General features: G+C 34.2%; 1 protein-coding gene across 1 annotated transcript in view; it reads right to left on the bottom strand.

The window, feature by feature from the left end:
• SMYD3 (SET and MYND domain containing 3) overlaps positions 1-16,611 on the bottom strand; it is a 334,148-nt gene that overhangs the window by 285,414 nt on the left and 32,123 nt on the right. Inside the window, exons 2-5 of the mRNA XM_026669387.2 lie at positions 16,013-16,076; positions 15,187-15,294; positions 13,516-13,573; positions 9,981-10,117 (exon numbers count right to left, since the gene is read on the bottom strand). Of these exons, the coding sequence (XP_026525172.1) occupies positions 9,981-10,117; positions 13,516-13,573; positions 15,187-15,294; positions 16,013-16,076 (367 nt within the window). The remainder of the gene's footprint in view (positions 1-9,980; positions 10,118-13,515; positions 13,574-15,186; positions 15,295-16,012; positions 16,077-16,611) is intronic.

Here is a 16,611-nt window from a genome sequence, read left to right as displayed (position 1 = left end):
ACAGGGCTAAAGCTGCAAATATATATAGTAGGTAATTCAGCTGGTAGGTTTTAAAGTCACATTTGCTATTGGACTTTGTTTGGAGGGTTTTCACATAATGGTCTGGTCATGATCACAATCCTTATCAGGGCTGACATGACAAGCAACATTTGGAGAGCAATCAGATCTTGGAGAGCAATCAGATCAAAAGACAAGTCAAGATTGAAGAACAAATTAAATATATTGTCGGTGTTGGTGATCTCAAGCTAATTATTGAAGAAATGGGGTTCATAAATTGAACAAAAAGTGACACAGCCAATATTATAAGGGATCATTGTGAAAACCCTTAATGTTGCTTCCTAACTGCCTTTGCATGAGATGTTGGTAAATTAGAAATGAAATATTACCATAAACAATCTCTAGGCAGCTTCAGAAGTATCAAGAAAAATATTTAAAAATTCCAGGTATCATCAGGTCTTGTTCTGCGTTCTCGGGGGCTTTATTATTGGAAGTTGGAAGTCAATCAGAGGAAGATACTTAAAACTGAAACAAATTTTAATACGGTAAAGATTGGTGGGAGAGCTACCCTCCATATCTTTCTTGGCATTCCATGTTAAGTTTTTTTACAGTTCATATAAAGTTGGAGCGTTAATTATTTTAATACGATATGGATATTGAATGCAGCATTTGAGTCACAAACAGAATAAACCAGAAAAATCTATAGGATTCTATATTTCATCAGATTCCTTTATGTTGTCCTATGGACATTGAGAATCTAAATAGGATTGATTTCTATTTTTCAATTCTCAGTCATATTTTATATTACCATTACTAGCTTAATTGTTGTGCAAAACTTTAATAACTCAGAAGTTATTATGGTGAAAAAATTAATTAGTAACACTACAGTAATGGCAATGCTAATTAAATAATTTAAAACCTTGCCTTCAGCATTATTGAGTGAATAATAACATAGATGCTAACAATTCATTCCATGCACCTCATACCATAGACAAGTTTTTTATACTATTAATTTTAATTAAAATGTGATATTTTTCAAACCAGCCAAACCAACCATTTCTGATTCATTATTAGAATATTTACATTGATATAGGTTCAATTTAAAAACTTGCAGAAAAAAATTATTATGGAATGGTAATCCTTATCTGGGAATTATTTTTCTGTGAAACCTTATGTTTTATTACATATTTGTGCTCTAGATTATAGATTGCTGTCCAGCGCATCTGTTGGGTAGTAATCAGGAAATACTCTGCAATGGTTAATGAAGCTTTTTCTTACAAAGCAAAACAATTTTATTCTGTAGAAATGATGTATGCTTATTTTAATTCAGCTGCTTCATGAAGATACTAATTTTGTTCTTCAAAACATCCAAGACAAAGCACACATTTAAGGCATATATATTAATCAAAGAAATATTTTCTTCCAAAAGAAGAGAATATATGTAGCTCAAGATTTTTTAAAGCTTAGTTGATTGCTTACCCAACTATGGAATATCGTCAGTGCCTGGTCTTTATAAAGATACAATTCTAATCTTTAATATGAAATCAAATATTACAAATTAAAACTTGGAGAAAGTGTTAAGTTCATTGTTCATACAGTAGTTGCCATTGAAGCAAAGGAGAGAAAATGAAACAGTTACTCAAGCTCATTCTGAAATTTTCCAAAAATTAAAAAACATGTAGAATGCTGACATATAAATTTATGAATTTTAGGTTAAGTTAATATCGGCAAATGTCTAGAACCATGATGGCGAACCTATGGCACGTGTGCCGGAAGTGGCACGCAGAGCCACTTCTGCCAACATGCGAGAGGTCACCCGGAAGAGCCTCACTGCGCATGCACGCGCAACGCCCTCCAGCTGGTTGTTGGGTATCTGGTGCACATGTGTGGGGGCGCAGATGTGCGCACATGCGCAGAGGTGCACAGGGGGTCTTGCGCACATGTGCAGAGATGCACGTTGCAGGGGGATCGCACACGCATGCGCAGAGACACACAGCATGCAGGGGGATCACGCAGACATGCGCAGGGGGCATGCCACCCGCATGCATTGCTTTTTGGGTGCTGGCACGTGAGCGCACGCGCGCAAGCGCACATGCAATTTTTGGCACAGGAGCCCAAAAAGGTTAGCCGCTACTAGTCTAGAATATAAAAGAAACAGAGCAAAGGATTCAAAATAAGCAAAGGCCCAACTGTTGTAACTGCAAGCCCAGAAGTACCTGAGACTATTTATAATGTTCATCTCCCCATAAGTTTTAAAATTAGATAAAAAGAACCCAGTTAAACAAGGGAGTCAAAAATATTATACATATTCATATATTCATTGAGGAAAATGACCCAAAACTGTTTATCTAATTTTAGGACTTGGGTGGAAAACAGATCATATTTATGCAGAAATATTAAAAATTCAAAAGGCTTCACAAACTTTTTAAGCACCACTATGAATATTAATTTCCATTACTTATCTTGCCTTGAGTCAATCAAGTCTTTCAGATAAGGCCTTTTAGCAAACACAGAAATGTAGACAAATGTGCTAACGTTATGCCACACGCAGCAGTCCCTGCTAACAATAATAGTTCTGGTCAATTTGTGCACATTTGGGCCAATGTATCACTAGTGTAATCGTGGGCCAGTTTTATCACGGTCCTATCCATTACTCTGTGCAAGCTACAATTTCTAATCTAAAGACCATTTTATAGCCAAAACACTATTGCCTGTATTCCCTCATCTTATAGATCATGCAGTTGTATGGACACACTCTTAGGATGGCAAAATATGTAACAAGGATTTCAATGGGTGAAGCTGATTTGAACCTTAATCACTTTGGTCGAATTCCAACTTCTTAACAAACTATGCCACACTTATTATAATTATGAAAGAGGTGAAGAATTAAAGCCATGTCATTCAGAAGATTTAGACAGCTGCTTCAGAAAATATTCCAGATTGTTTTCACCTATGCATGGTGTCCAGTTTCTTTGCTTTGATTAAAGCATTTCCTAAATAAGCTAGATGACATTTTAAACAATAAAGCCACTTCAAGGAGATGTGTATAGTTTCTTGCTCACGTTGCAAAGACCTTTTTCAAATATATATAACATAGCACTAAAAGTAGTATCACCATTGGGCATCTGCCTGGAGCTGATAGACATCAATAAGAAGTTCTGTTCATCCATAGTGGCATAACCAATACAATTTCCCAATTTAGAAGAAGTTTTAGAATGTTATTACCAGTCTCCTGCTTGGGTGGGGGGTTGGACTAGATGACCTACAATGTCCCTTCCAACTCTGATTATCTGGTGCCAATGGCACCAAATTAAAAGACTGAAATAGGTTATTGTGACTTCTATGGAAAAGCACTACATATGACAACTGCAGTATAACCGAATTCATTATTGGGATGAGAATTAAACTTTTATAGAAGTGTTCATGTCTTTACTTATTCATAAAATTTCATTTCCATTTTTTGTTACTAAAACAATGTCAATTTAATGTCAATTTTTGCAGAAGCAGAAAAAGAAGTTAGGTTTGCCCTGCAAATAAGAAACAAAAGATGCTTCTTATAACATAATTCAATAACCAAGAAGCAGGCCTTGAATACAATTCTTGATAGAGAACTCTTTGTATGCAAATACCCATCTATTTTCCTAAGCCTGATTAAACAAGTGTAAGCCAAGTCCTTACAGCTCACTCCTGTAAATTATAAAATAAAATAAAAAACCTATCTGCTCTGAATAATGGTGAAAAAGAGAGGCTCAAAACAATTAAGTCATTTTAAGTCATGCTAAATGGAAACCTGATTGCATCTTTTATTAATTAGTCTTAGTTGACATTTTAAATAAAGATAAACCATTTATGAATATTGTGGACATTATGAGGTGCTATATAAGATAGAACTGATTGCAATCTTTTATGACTGATTCATATTGAAACTGGAATATGTAAGCTACTATTTAATAATGCATATTTGCTTCTACAGATTCCTATTCCTAAGTATTAGAGCTGTCAGCAATAGAAGTATGAAATAGGCAAGGCCTTAAAAACTGTTGTTCAGTTCAGTTTATTACAGTCATAGACCAGAGACCAGAACAAATAAAAACATTCAGTGACTATCCAATTAAAAGTTCTAAAATAAAATAATAACAGATAAAATCTATAACAAAATCCAGTCTGTCAATTACACATGGTTTAACTGTACTAAAATTATAATCCATAAACTGTGAGAATTTTTCTTCCATGGAGATTTTGATTAATAGTCTTTAACGGCCAATCGATATGGCATATATTATTGATAATTATTCTTAAATGTTAAATCCTTTAAATAGAGTTTACAGCATCAAAAGTCACAATACAGGTAATATTGTAATAAATAACTGGGTTTGAATATTCTCATCATATTAACAGCAGATAGTTGCATCTAAAAATTCAGAAGAGGGCAATAAATTCTATTCAAGGAAAGGTAGAGAAAATAAACAGGATTTGGGGGCTTTCTTAAAGGCAGGAAATTATTAATAGATAACATGTAGCAAACACAAACATAAACTACTTGGGCCCCAGATATTCATGATTTCTTAAACCATTTCAACATTCTCAGAAAGTCCTAGCCAACTGTATCACCCATTCTTAATAACTGGAATCTATTACTTTATATACTTGTATTTACACATACACATACACATACACATTCACACACACACACACACACACACACACACACAAAAGTCAAAGGATTAGTCAGTTGCCCCAAAGTTTAAAGTAAATAATATTCATTCAAGATAAATAAAAATAAAGCTTATCTAAAGAATACACTTGTACACTGTGTACAAATTAGTTCAGGGCTTATGTCCATTCATTCAGTGACAGTTCAAAACTACCACAGCACTGAAAAAATGGACATTGTTTGGTTCTTGAAGTTCTGGCTGTTGCACAACCCCCATGATCACATGTCTGTGATCTGGGCACTTGAGTACCCACTCACAATTATGACATTGGTGGGAGAAATGGTCACAAAGTTGCCATTTTCAATCTTCTCTGTTTGCATCCCATGGCCAAAATCTTTCCAAATAGGCCTTGTCAGAGTTCAGATGATAACATATTCTCACAGGCATAAACCTGCTATAAAACAACTTTCTCTCTTACTACTATAGATAGTATTAAGAAGTGGGAAACCTTTCATTGGGCTTCATGGGAGACTGCTTCTGACCTGAGCTCATATTTTCATGATTGATCTATGATATAAAAGTGAATTCCGAAACATTTTTAAAAATTAAAAGAATATCATAACCTCTGAAAGCCTTACGGTTAAATATAAAACTAGAAGTAGATAGTATAGTAATTGAATTTGGAAGAACGATAAAGAGAAGCTTCTGAGGGTTACACAATATACTGCAGAGCACATATGTCTCTGGAGTATTCTGGTAGTTAAAATCCACAAATCTTAAAGTTGCCAATGTTGGTCAACATTATATTAAAGTGATCAAAGTCATTCTGTCTCAAAGACAATATGGAAGGCTATGAAAAGATGGTCTCTAAGGTTTAAAAAAGATCTTGTGTTTCTCATTTAGACAAAGAACTTTCCTATTTCTCATATATACAAAAAGCCCTTATCTTCATGACTAAAGCAATCTATCCTCTTTTATGCTGCACAAATAAATCAATTTTCCTCTGCATTCTGAAGGCAGTTTACTTTATAATCTTGAAGATTCATATAGTTCAGCTATGTCTTGAGTACATGAAAGTTTCAAAGTGCAATTTCAGAACTTTTAATTAAATTGCAATTTATTCCAACTTAGTGATTCATTTGTTTGTATTATATGTTATAATAAATAACAGTAGCTAAGATTAATTATAGTATCAAAAAGGTTATTTCAACATCATGAAAATCCTGATTTCCACACCCACCCACCTGTACCTCTGGCTGTAAATCACTGGAAAAAAAGATCTAGATATACATAATAAAAATAGCCCCAAGATTAATGTTACTGTCCCATGTCGGAACAAAATTTACTTCTCTTTTGAAGATAAGCATACTTAGTGATCTTATCAAGAAAAAAAACATATATAAGCATAATGGGATTACTGCATCCTCCATATTTCTTATAGATAGGGCTTTATAACTGAACTGTGCCAACACACATCATGTACTGTACTTCTGAATGGGTAGGATGAGAACAGCATTATGTTGACATGCAAAGTAGTCTCTAAATTAAAGATTTTAATTTCCACATAATAATATAAATTAAAATTGACCTGAAGAAAGTGATCTGTTCTCCCCCTGGGTTGATAAATATATGCGTGGAAGTGAAGATACAGGTTTAATTGGGAATAGAAAATATGTTATTATGTTAAATAGGAACATGGATAGTCCAATTCATGTATTGTATCAAGAAAAAGGTAGTTAATATGTGACAGAGATAGCTGAGGGAACAATTTGAAATGATGAGATGTTATCAAAATGGCATCTACCTTTCTCTAAGCTTACATTACACCATTCATGCACTTTATCTAATTAAAATACAATAATCAATAAGTTCAATTTCAGAGTATGTCTGAAGCCCACAGAATAAGATCTGGCAGTGTATATTTAATAAGTTCAATAAGAATGAATCTGGTCATATATTGCCTCCTAATAGCCAATGCAAATTATATACAATTATAAAAACTATATAAATGTTGCAGGAGAGTTCCCAACCACTAGGCCTGCTAGGAAACGGGCGACACAACTGGAGGTGAGCAGCAGGTGAGTGAGCAAAACCATAACTAGCCTCCTAAGTCCATGGAAAAATTGTCTTCCGTGAAACTGGTCCCTGTTGTCAAAACGTTGAGACTGCTGCACTACAGTTTTCCAATTTCAAGTTACCCAATGATAAATTTGAACTAATAAAATAAAGGAATCTACCTTGATAAAATGTTTAGTGAAGATGGAAAAACAAATGGAGAATCCTTGAGATATAAGGATGTACATATGTATATATGGCGGGAGGGCAGGATTTCAGTCAGACATCTTTTGCAAGTTTACTTGGAAATGCTAAAGATCCTGGATTTTCTGCACATAGGTGCATGCTGTGAGAAATAGAACCAACATTTAGTGTTTCAGTTTTATTATTTTAAATTACTTTTATTCTTGAAGAATAGTGATACCACACATACAGTACACACAGCAATTTTGTTAAATCCCCAAAGTGAAATTAAAATGCAAAACGGCAAACCTCCTTCCCAGGCTGAAAGAAATCAACAACTGGCAGATGACCTGAATGTGTTTTACTGCAAGTTTGAAAGGAAACTATAGCCACCTATATCTCCACAACCCCCATCTCAGACACACCAACAACAGCCAAGCCTCCTACAACTGACCCCATCTCAGACGTACCAACAGCCAAACCTCCCACAACTGACCCCAACCCCTGGTGATCACAGAAAAATAAGTGCAAGATCTATTTCACAGACAAAAGCCAGGAAAAGCACCAAGCCCACACAAAATAACTCCCTCTTGCTTAAAAGTCTGTGTTGACCAATTGGCCCCCATCTTCATCCGAATCTTCAATAAATCATTAGAGATGTGCTATGTTCCTTCTTGCTTTAAACACTCTACTATCATCCCAATGCCGAATAAGCCCTCCATCAAGGAACTGAATGACTACAGACCAATTGCTCTAACATCTGTAGTTATGAAAACTTTTGAAAGGCTTGTGCTGTCCCACCTGAAAACCATCATAGATCCGCTGTTAGATCCCATGCAGTTTGCATACCAAACAAATAGACCGACAGATGATGCTGTTAATATGGCTCTGCACTATATCCTACAATATCTTGAATCTCCAAATACCTATACACGGGTCCTCTTTGTAGACTTTAGTTCAGCATTCAATATCATCATTCCAGACATTTTTCTAACAAAACTAAACCAGCTTGTAGTACCTGAACACACTTGTAAGTGGATCATAAGCTTTCTAACAGACAGAAACAGCAGGTGAACCTTGGCAGAATCACATCAGATACCTATATAAATCAGCACAGGACCCCACTAAGGCTGTGTGCTCACTCCACTTCTCTTCTCCCTATACACCAATGACTACATCTCAAATGATCCATCTGTTAAACTTTTGAAGTTTGCAGATTATACAACAGTGATTGGTCTCATTCAACACAACGATGAATGCGCATAGTCAGGTTGAACAACTAGCTTTCTGGTGCAACCAGAACAATCTGGAACTGAACATATTCAAAACCGTAGAAATGGTGGTAGACTTTAGGAGAAACCTCCCCATATTACCACTCTTACAATACTAGACAACACAGTATCAACAGTAGAGACCTTCAAATTTGACGTTCTGTCATATCTCAAAATTTCCGCTACTGGTTCTCCAGAACTGGTCAGAACCTGCTGAATACCACCTCTGTCTATGACTATATTAAGTGTTGTATCTTATGATTCTTGATGAATGTATCTTTTCTTTTTATGTACACTGAGAGCATATGCATCAAGACACATTCCTTGTGTGTCTAATCACACTTGACCAATAAAGAATTCATTCATTCATTCAAATATATTTATGAACCACTATATTCTAAGAAGTGAGCATAGAATAAATTGGTTTCTCTCCTCAACTAATGTTCTCAGTTTAAAAATGCTTACTTTGTTTTATACCACTCCTTTGAAATTATAACCGTATTACACTTAAAAATCAATGTTTCCTTAATTCCTTAATTTCATTTTATTTATATATTTTTATAATTTGTTACTGTGCTTACAGTAACAAATTATTTTGGAATGTTCTAACTAGCTTTTTTATGCTTACCATGTATTTAAAGAAAAATTTGTTTAATCATAATTTATTGTTACAAACAACCTGCAATATTAAATTCCACAGGAGATAGATGGTATCACTTTTAGGGTATTATTAATTATCATGTTATCATGAATAAAACTCTGTTTTGTGACTTTCGTTTTCATATGTTTCATTCCAAGCTTCCAATGACGTTCCTGGTATAGCAGCAAAACTAAGCATATTTATAATAATAACACTGGGTGTTATTAAGGATGAAAGAAAAGGGGGAGGTTAAAGTAGATTCATTTCAATCTCTATTAGATATATATTTTTCTAAAATATGTCAGGAATTAGTAACCTTTGCATAGGGCTGCTAATTTTTCTCTTTCATCTTGCTATAGATTTATTCTCATTCCCAAAGCACCTACATCAAATAGCCTGTAACTGACTTGTATGGTTTACTATACAAATTACTAAAAACTGTTCATAAATGAAACCATACCAAGAAACAATGAATAAAAATCGTAAGGATACAAGCAACAAAGTTATAGTCATAAGTGAGAGAAGATGGGTGAAAGGAAGGATGGGAAGATTAATAGTAATAGTAATATACTGTAAAGTCACTTTACAGTATATTATAGCTGTAGTATTTTGCTATAAGAAATTGCAAAATTATCCCATGTAGTCACCCTTTCAGTTATCTAAAGCAAATAGTAGGTGATAATAAATGCAGTAGAACATTATTAACCTCCCCTGACATTTATATTGAGATGAAAAAAATAATTAAATTTCTAATGCTGGGTAACAAGTGCAAGGCATACATCACAGTGAGTAAGCATTAAATATACATTGTGATACATTATTTTTTCAATAGAGATACCAATTTCAAACAAAAAGGAATGCATAAGCTATGTTTTCAGAAGCAACATATAAATGTTTTTAATGTTAAAATCTTATGTTATTTTTCAATGTTAGCAGTATGTAATTTGTCATATTTTTAAAAAAAAATATGCTAATTCTTTCTAGTAGAAAAAAATATACTGACCTTGAGAGGAGAATCTGTAATTGCTGAAGTGGCATATAAATTTACTGTTCACTCAGTCTGATATCTGGCAGTGTATTACAGTTTAAAATAGCTCTTTCAAAGAACATGAAAGCACAAAAAATATGAATAGTGACTACATATTTTCAGAGTTTTCAGACATCTCTTTTAACACTTACTTTTGCAAAGATCTGAAAAATATCTAAGGCCGGCAAAAGCTGAGAAACATCTTGGATTTCCACCTTCAAATACAGCTGCAGAGTCTTAGCAAGGTGCCTGAGACCTTCTTTCATGTCTTCGCTTAATTCATCAACATCTTTAAAAAGAGGAAATGTATTAAAGTGTGAGAATTTTTTTTGTGCGAACATCTTTAAGCAATCTAGAATCAGCTTGGCAGCGTGAACATTTCAAACACCAAAAAGACAAGATATCCCAGTTTATTTTTGACAGAACTTCTCAACACTAGGTTGATATTGCCAAATTGTACAAATATTATGTGAATGAAAGAGAAAAATCTTAGGACACAACAGATGCGCAAAGAGACGGTAAACAAAAAATCAGTTAAGTTCTTACAGTAACAATAGTAATTTTATTTCATTCAAAATATTTTTCCCTATGCAAGATGACAATACCATGATTTATTTCAATCAGAAGTATGCTCTAACACTGGAAAATTGCATACCTAAGTGGTATATGTGTTTTTTTTTAAAAAAATAGAATGAGACAGCAATTTGACCGTAGGCAGTAATAATTTTAAAAATCTGGATGCAATTAATTGTTTATAATAGCTTGTCCTTTAATAAAATGAACAATTAGGTAAAAAGATAAAGAGCGAGATGATAGAATGAATAGACAAATGTATAAATTAAAATATATTCTGTGTTCATGTTGAATTTGAAACACTGGACATTTAATACTGATATTCAGTGTGATTTAGTCAAAAACTCTTCTTTGTTCACAATGGCATGTATGGAAAACTGCTGTCTCATCCCAAATACATAGCAAACATCCTTTTCCAAATCCATAGGAGAGACTTTTATTTCACCAAGGATAATGTCTTACTAGTTTCCCTGTTAAAAGAAAAATTTCACAGTGTTCCTCTACAATTTTATCGAGGTAATTTACAAGATTCAGAACGTTTCAAAAAACATCATATGATATTCCTTTTATATTATATAACTAGCTGAATTATCAATGCCTTTCTTAATCCACAGATAGGGAAGTTTTGGAAGATTGTTCACTTCTTATTTGACAGGTCACTAAATATGGAAATATTTCTGGAGAGAAAAGGTTGTGAAATTTGTTGCAATCACAATTACTGTTAGGCAATTAGAAATCTAGTATACTCCCCTCATTAATTATTAATCGAGTGTGCTCGATAATTTGTTTTCTCACCAGGTGATTTACATTAGATAGATGATAGATAGATAGATAGATAGATAGATAGATAGATAGATAGATAGATAGATAGATAGATAGATAGATAGATAGATAGATAAGCGGTTTAGAGTCAACATATTGCCCTCAACAACCTGGGTCCTCATTTTACTGACCTCAGAAGGATGGAAGGCTGAGTCAACTTTGAGCCAGTGAGAATCGAACTCCTGGAATGAGCCTACATTACTGTATTCTAACCAATGGGCCACCACAGCTCTTACAATATATCTTACAATAATTTGATTGGCATTATTAATACTTTAATAATTATTTTAATTCATTTAATAATCTTTCAATTTCTATTATTTTGTCTTTGATATAGAAAGAATTAACAGGATTCATTATCCCTAGAGCAAAAGGAGAGGGGGAGTAAATCAACAAAAATAAGATAAACATAACTGTGAAAACAAAGAAGCAGCCATGTTGGTAGACATTTTATATTTTAGCTCTATAGTCTGTCCCCAAAGTAGCCATATGGATGTCTCTGAGAAATTATTTTATTCATGTTTCCCAAAAATCGGTAGGGAAAGTAATAAATGGAGATCACATGCCCACAGGACATTGTGACAGACAGAAAAGCAGTCTAGACCTGGATTGTGATCATGTGACCATGGGTGTGCGTGTGTGCAAAATAGAACTCTATGTCCACCCAAAATTTTGGGAGGAATTTGAAATATCAGTAATGATAATAAACTGGTATTGTATAGAACACAGTTATCTGTACTGGAACAATTAACTATTGCCTGGGAAGAAACACCCAATAGAAATTGTACAGCAAGTGATCATAAATTCAGTTCCAATATCATATGAAACCGGAGGGAAACAGCAAATGAAATGAACTGAACTGAAAACAAGTAAATGAATTGTTTTAATTTTCTGGAGTAAAAAAAAAATCCTTGAAAAATGAAACATTACAAAAAAAGATTACACATATAGAACATTTTTACAAGTTATTCCAAAAGTACTTTTCAATCTGTCATGCCCCTGTCGGAATCTGATTCAGAGGGGAAGGCCAAACAGCTGACGGGGAGTGGGAGTGTGGCTCTGTTGGCTGTGGAAGAAACTGGGGAAGGACATAGTTCGGCTGGGCAGAGCAGGGAAGAGGTAGAACAAGGGAAAGGGAATTCAGAGGAAGACCGAGGCCCCACTCCCTCTTCTTCCTAGGGTACACAGGGAGGAACAGAGAAGGGAGCAATGTGAGTTCCGTGGCTTACGGGGGAGGAAAGGGCCCTGATACCCTTCATTAGCTGCAGCTGGGAACATAGTATTTAAAAGAGAAGGTGTACATAATAAGTTGTTGGGAGCAAATTGTGAATTTATCTGGTATCATCGTGGCTTATCTGTGTTCCTGGCGTCTTCCCAACTGTGTGAGTGTTGCCGTGCTTTCAAGTCTGAAAGTCTTTCTCCTGCCTTTCTTTGTTTGTTTGGATTTTTGGTTACAGTCTATATGTACCTTGTTTTGGACTGAATTTTCTACAGTTAAAAGCTGTTCCTGGGAGAGTTTTTCTCCAGCCTAAAGTAACCTGGACATTGGGGGCAAAGTTGGAGATAATAAAGGGACTCTTCTTGCTTATTTGACTGTGTTGGCTTTGTGCCACGCCCTGGTTCATCATAGAATCCTTTCCCACCCTCTGTGTATATGCTGGTAATTCAGGAAAGAAAGCAAGAGACCAGTGCATAAAACCCCATTCTAGCTCAATGTAATCTATAATTTTTATTAATATTGCATCTGCAGGCACCCTGATGATTATTTACATCCCCAGAATTAGCCAGGGATTAGAGGGGAGAAATTCTCATCTAAATAAGAAAATGTGACATTCACCTGCGGGTTTTCTTTTGAAAGGGCTAACAATGTAGTCTCAGAATTTAGTCCAAATACAATTGCCACATACTAAAATAAATATTTAAAAACCTCTAAAATAAATGCAATTGCTAAGAAATATATAATAAAATAATATTTTGATCTCACTATATATAATTTAGAATATAAATTTTTCATTAATATTCCAAGATCAAACATCTGGTAAGGGGGCAGACAGATTCCAAAATTATTCTTTAAATTGAACTGATTCAGCTAACACCTTCTGATTTAACTGGGAGACCCTCTACTTTCATTATTGCCTACAAACAGTAGTTCCTTCATCCAATTCAAGGGAGCACAGAAATCCTCACCATGAAGCTGCTAACCATTTGCATAAAATATTTAAAAGATAGAGTGTCCTCACGCATCTTTAACATAAGCACAGAAAATTTGAGAAAATATACAAAAACACTTACTTGACTGAAGATCAGAAAGAGAATATAGCTCTTCAGATGGGCATACTGATTGCCTTAACTGGTAAGAATATAAAAACACTAATGAATAAAAATAATTGTTTCACTGTTAAAAAAAATAGATATAATAGCAATAGCACTTAGACTTATATACTGCTTCGCAGTATAATCTCTTTAACCTCTCTAAGCAGTTTACAAAGTCAGCATACTGCCCCCAAAATCTGAGTCCTCATTTTACCAACCTCGGAAGGTTGAAAGACTGAAACTTGAGTCTTGAGCCGGTGACACTCGAACTGCCAAACTGCTGGCAGCTGGCAGTCAGCAGAAGTAGCCTGCAGTACTGCATTCTAACCACTGCACTACCCTGGCTCTTAAACCTGATATACATGAATATGAAAAACAATAATCATCTGAAATAAAGTAATTTGTAGCTCCTTTATGATTGGAAAACATTATTAGAATTTTATATCCTACCATCTTCATTTTATTATTATTCCTTTAATTTATTCTCCATTTTCTTCATTTTTACATATTATTTTTATCTATTTCACTGCTAGAACAGTTGCAGCAAGTCTTTTTAAACTCACCCACTGCATCAAAATTCTGCTTAAGGACTCCCTTTTTGAAATTGGTGCCAAAAAACCAACCTCTCATAAATAGCTAAGATATTAATCATTTTGAAGAAATGAAGCAAACATGGGATATGGCATCAGCATCAACCTATGATCAAACTAATTCAACAGCATAAATACTGATACAATTTTTAATTTTAAGCAATTTTTGTAGAATTTCATTTAGAAACTGAAACTATAAAATCATATCTCTAATGGCAAAAAAAAATGTATATGTTGTTACTTGTGATAGATTGATTTATTACATTTAGTTGCCTGGTTTACCCTATTTCTAATTTCCAAATGCCCAAGAATGCAGTTGAAATAATTTCAAAAGACTTTATACAAATGTACATTATTACATACAACTATTAGATGTATAGCCTAACACATACAAATGTGTGCCTCTAGTTATCTTAACTTTCTTTTTCCATCAACTTAGAAGCTAGTCAAGTGAAGAGACAATACCTTTACTCCTGCTGATTACTGCAGAGCGATCACCACAATCACACATACATATTCACTTAGCACAGAACATTTTATTTTGCTTTTTCAACCCAAAAGACACCCAGAGGATCTCATAGAGTAATAAAATACATGTTAATTCCATTCCTCAAGAGTACAATTCCAAAACACAATTTTGAACACAAGAGAAAGGGATAGAAGACAAAAACAAGCAAACTCAAGCAACAATTCTTAACATCACACAGTTCTTATAAAAACCAAGTCAAATGTACACAAGTCAAGGAAAGAAGACTCAAAGAGTAAACTGGCTCCTTTCCTAGTTTCTCCTGTAACCAGCATAGTTTAGAATATCAATTCATCAAGTCTCACTTGAGCTCATTGCTATAGGCACCTCATGGTACAAAGATATTTTCAAAGGATTTTGTCAAGTAAAAACATGAGGCAATCTGACTGAGTGAAGGTTTCTCTCAACTTCTTCTTCAAGAGGCCCCATCTCAAGGATTGCTTGAACTCTGAAATCTACAATCTGTTTCCACATTAACAGAAATGGAGCAGATATATTTTGCAAAAATTAATCATATATAAAAAGTTAACTTACTACTTTGAAAATAATCCTGCCAACAAGCCTCACTGAGTCAGGAGGAAAATTAGGGTCAATATCTTTAATACATTTACATTCCCGTTTATGGTCCAGCCAGGCTTCTTTCTAGGAATGAAAAGAAATTATTTTCCCTTTAATAGTTGGTAGTTTAAAAAAAAATGACCTCCTCCTTCAACACTTTACTCCATCTCTGATTTTTAAATGTACTGTATTTCAAATGGAGTATAAATAAGATATTTGCAATGTTCTATATAGGATATGATTAACAAATACAAATAAGAATTGTGTAAATGATCATTAGCAATGTATTCAGAATTGAGTGGTAAACTAACAGTGAAATGCAACTGTTACAAAAGCAAATGCTATTTTGGGGTGTATGAACAGATACATAAAATATAGACTGCAGAAGTAGTTCTTCTACTCCACTTTGCCCTGGCCAGACCCCATGTGGAATACCATGTCTATTTCCGGAAACTTATAGTGGAATGTACCCCAAAGTCACAGGGGGGAGGGGCTCTTTCCCAGAAGACAAAGGGACAATAAAGCAAAAACTGTCTAGTGGGCAGAAAGGGCAAAGTTAGACCCTGTCTAGCAATTCACAGAGTGTATCTATGTTTTTTGCAGAAAATTACTTTAGTCAGGCAAGATTCTATTTGTAGGTGAATAACAATAAAGGAATTACTCAGAAGTAACTTCACATATCATTCTTGTTTTTTGGGCTTGACAGTATCCCAATTCAAATAGGACCATGTAATTAGAAAACAATTTCACTAGTTAAAAAGTGTGAATACTGCATTGTCCATCCATGCTTTAAAATAATTACCTGACAATGTGCACCACAGTATCTTGCAATTTTGCATTGAGAACATCTAGGTAGCTGCTCCTTGCTAAAGTGAGAGGAGAGGGAAGGGAGGGGGAAAGAAAATAAAATATCAATTAAATAGATTTACAACCCATACTCAGTTTATCTGATGCAGTTTGCTGCCTTAACATTCTAGATCACAATTCTAGAAAAATACATTTTTCACCTGTGTTAAAAAGCAAAAATTATGTTTACATATTTACATATGTTCTTTTTAATTCAATTTCATCCCTTTGTTTTGTTTGCAAAAAGAAAAGGTAAAATGTACATATGTATCATTTACATATTATTTTGTGAGAGTATATTTATTGTATTATTTGTATTTTGATTAGTTAGGAAAATGAGCATCTGCAAAAATTGGTGAGGTTTCCAAAACAAAACTGCTCTGTGAAATAACATCTAGTCAGAGCTCCCATGGCAATTAAATTTTCTAAAACAGAAATGGGTAAATTTTGGTGACTATGAATCATTTATGCACAAGAGTTATTGGAGATGAAACGATGAGTAGATGAAGTGGAAAAATGGATGATTGGAAAAATGTAATGCACCTCTTTTGTTCA

The sequence above is a fragment of the Notechis scutatus genome, chromosome 1 (genome assembly GCF_049901735.1).
Source record: "Notechis scutatus isolate UNSWTSFEM ecotype Mainland chromosome 1, rNotScu1.2, whole genome shotgun sequence".
Classification (NCBI taxonomy): domain Eukaryota; kingdom Metazoa; phylum Chordata; class Lepidosauria; order Squamata; family Elapidae; genus Notechis; species Notechis scutatus.
Note: the sequence above shows the minus strand (reverse complement) of the source record. Positions and strands in the feature narration are given on the sequence as shown.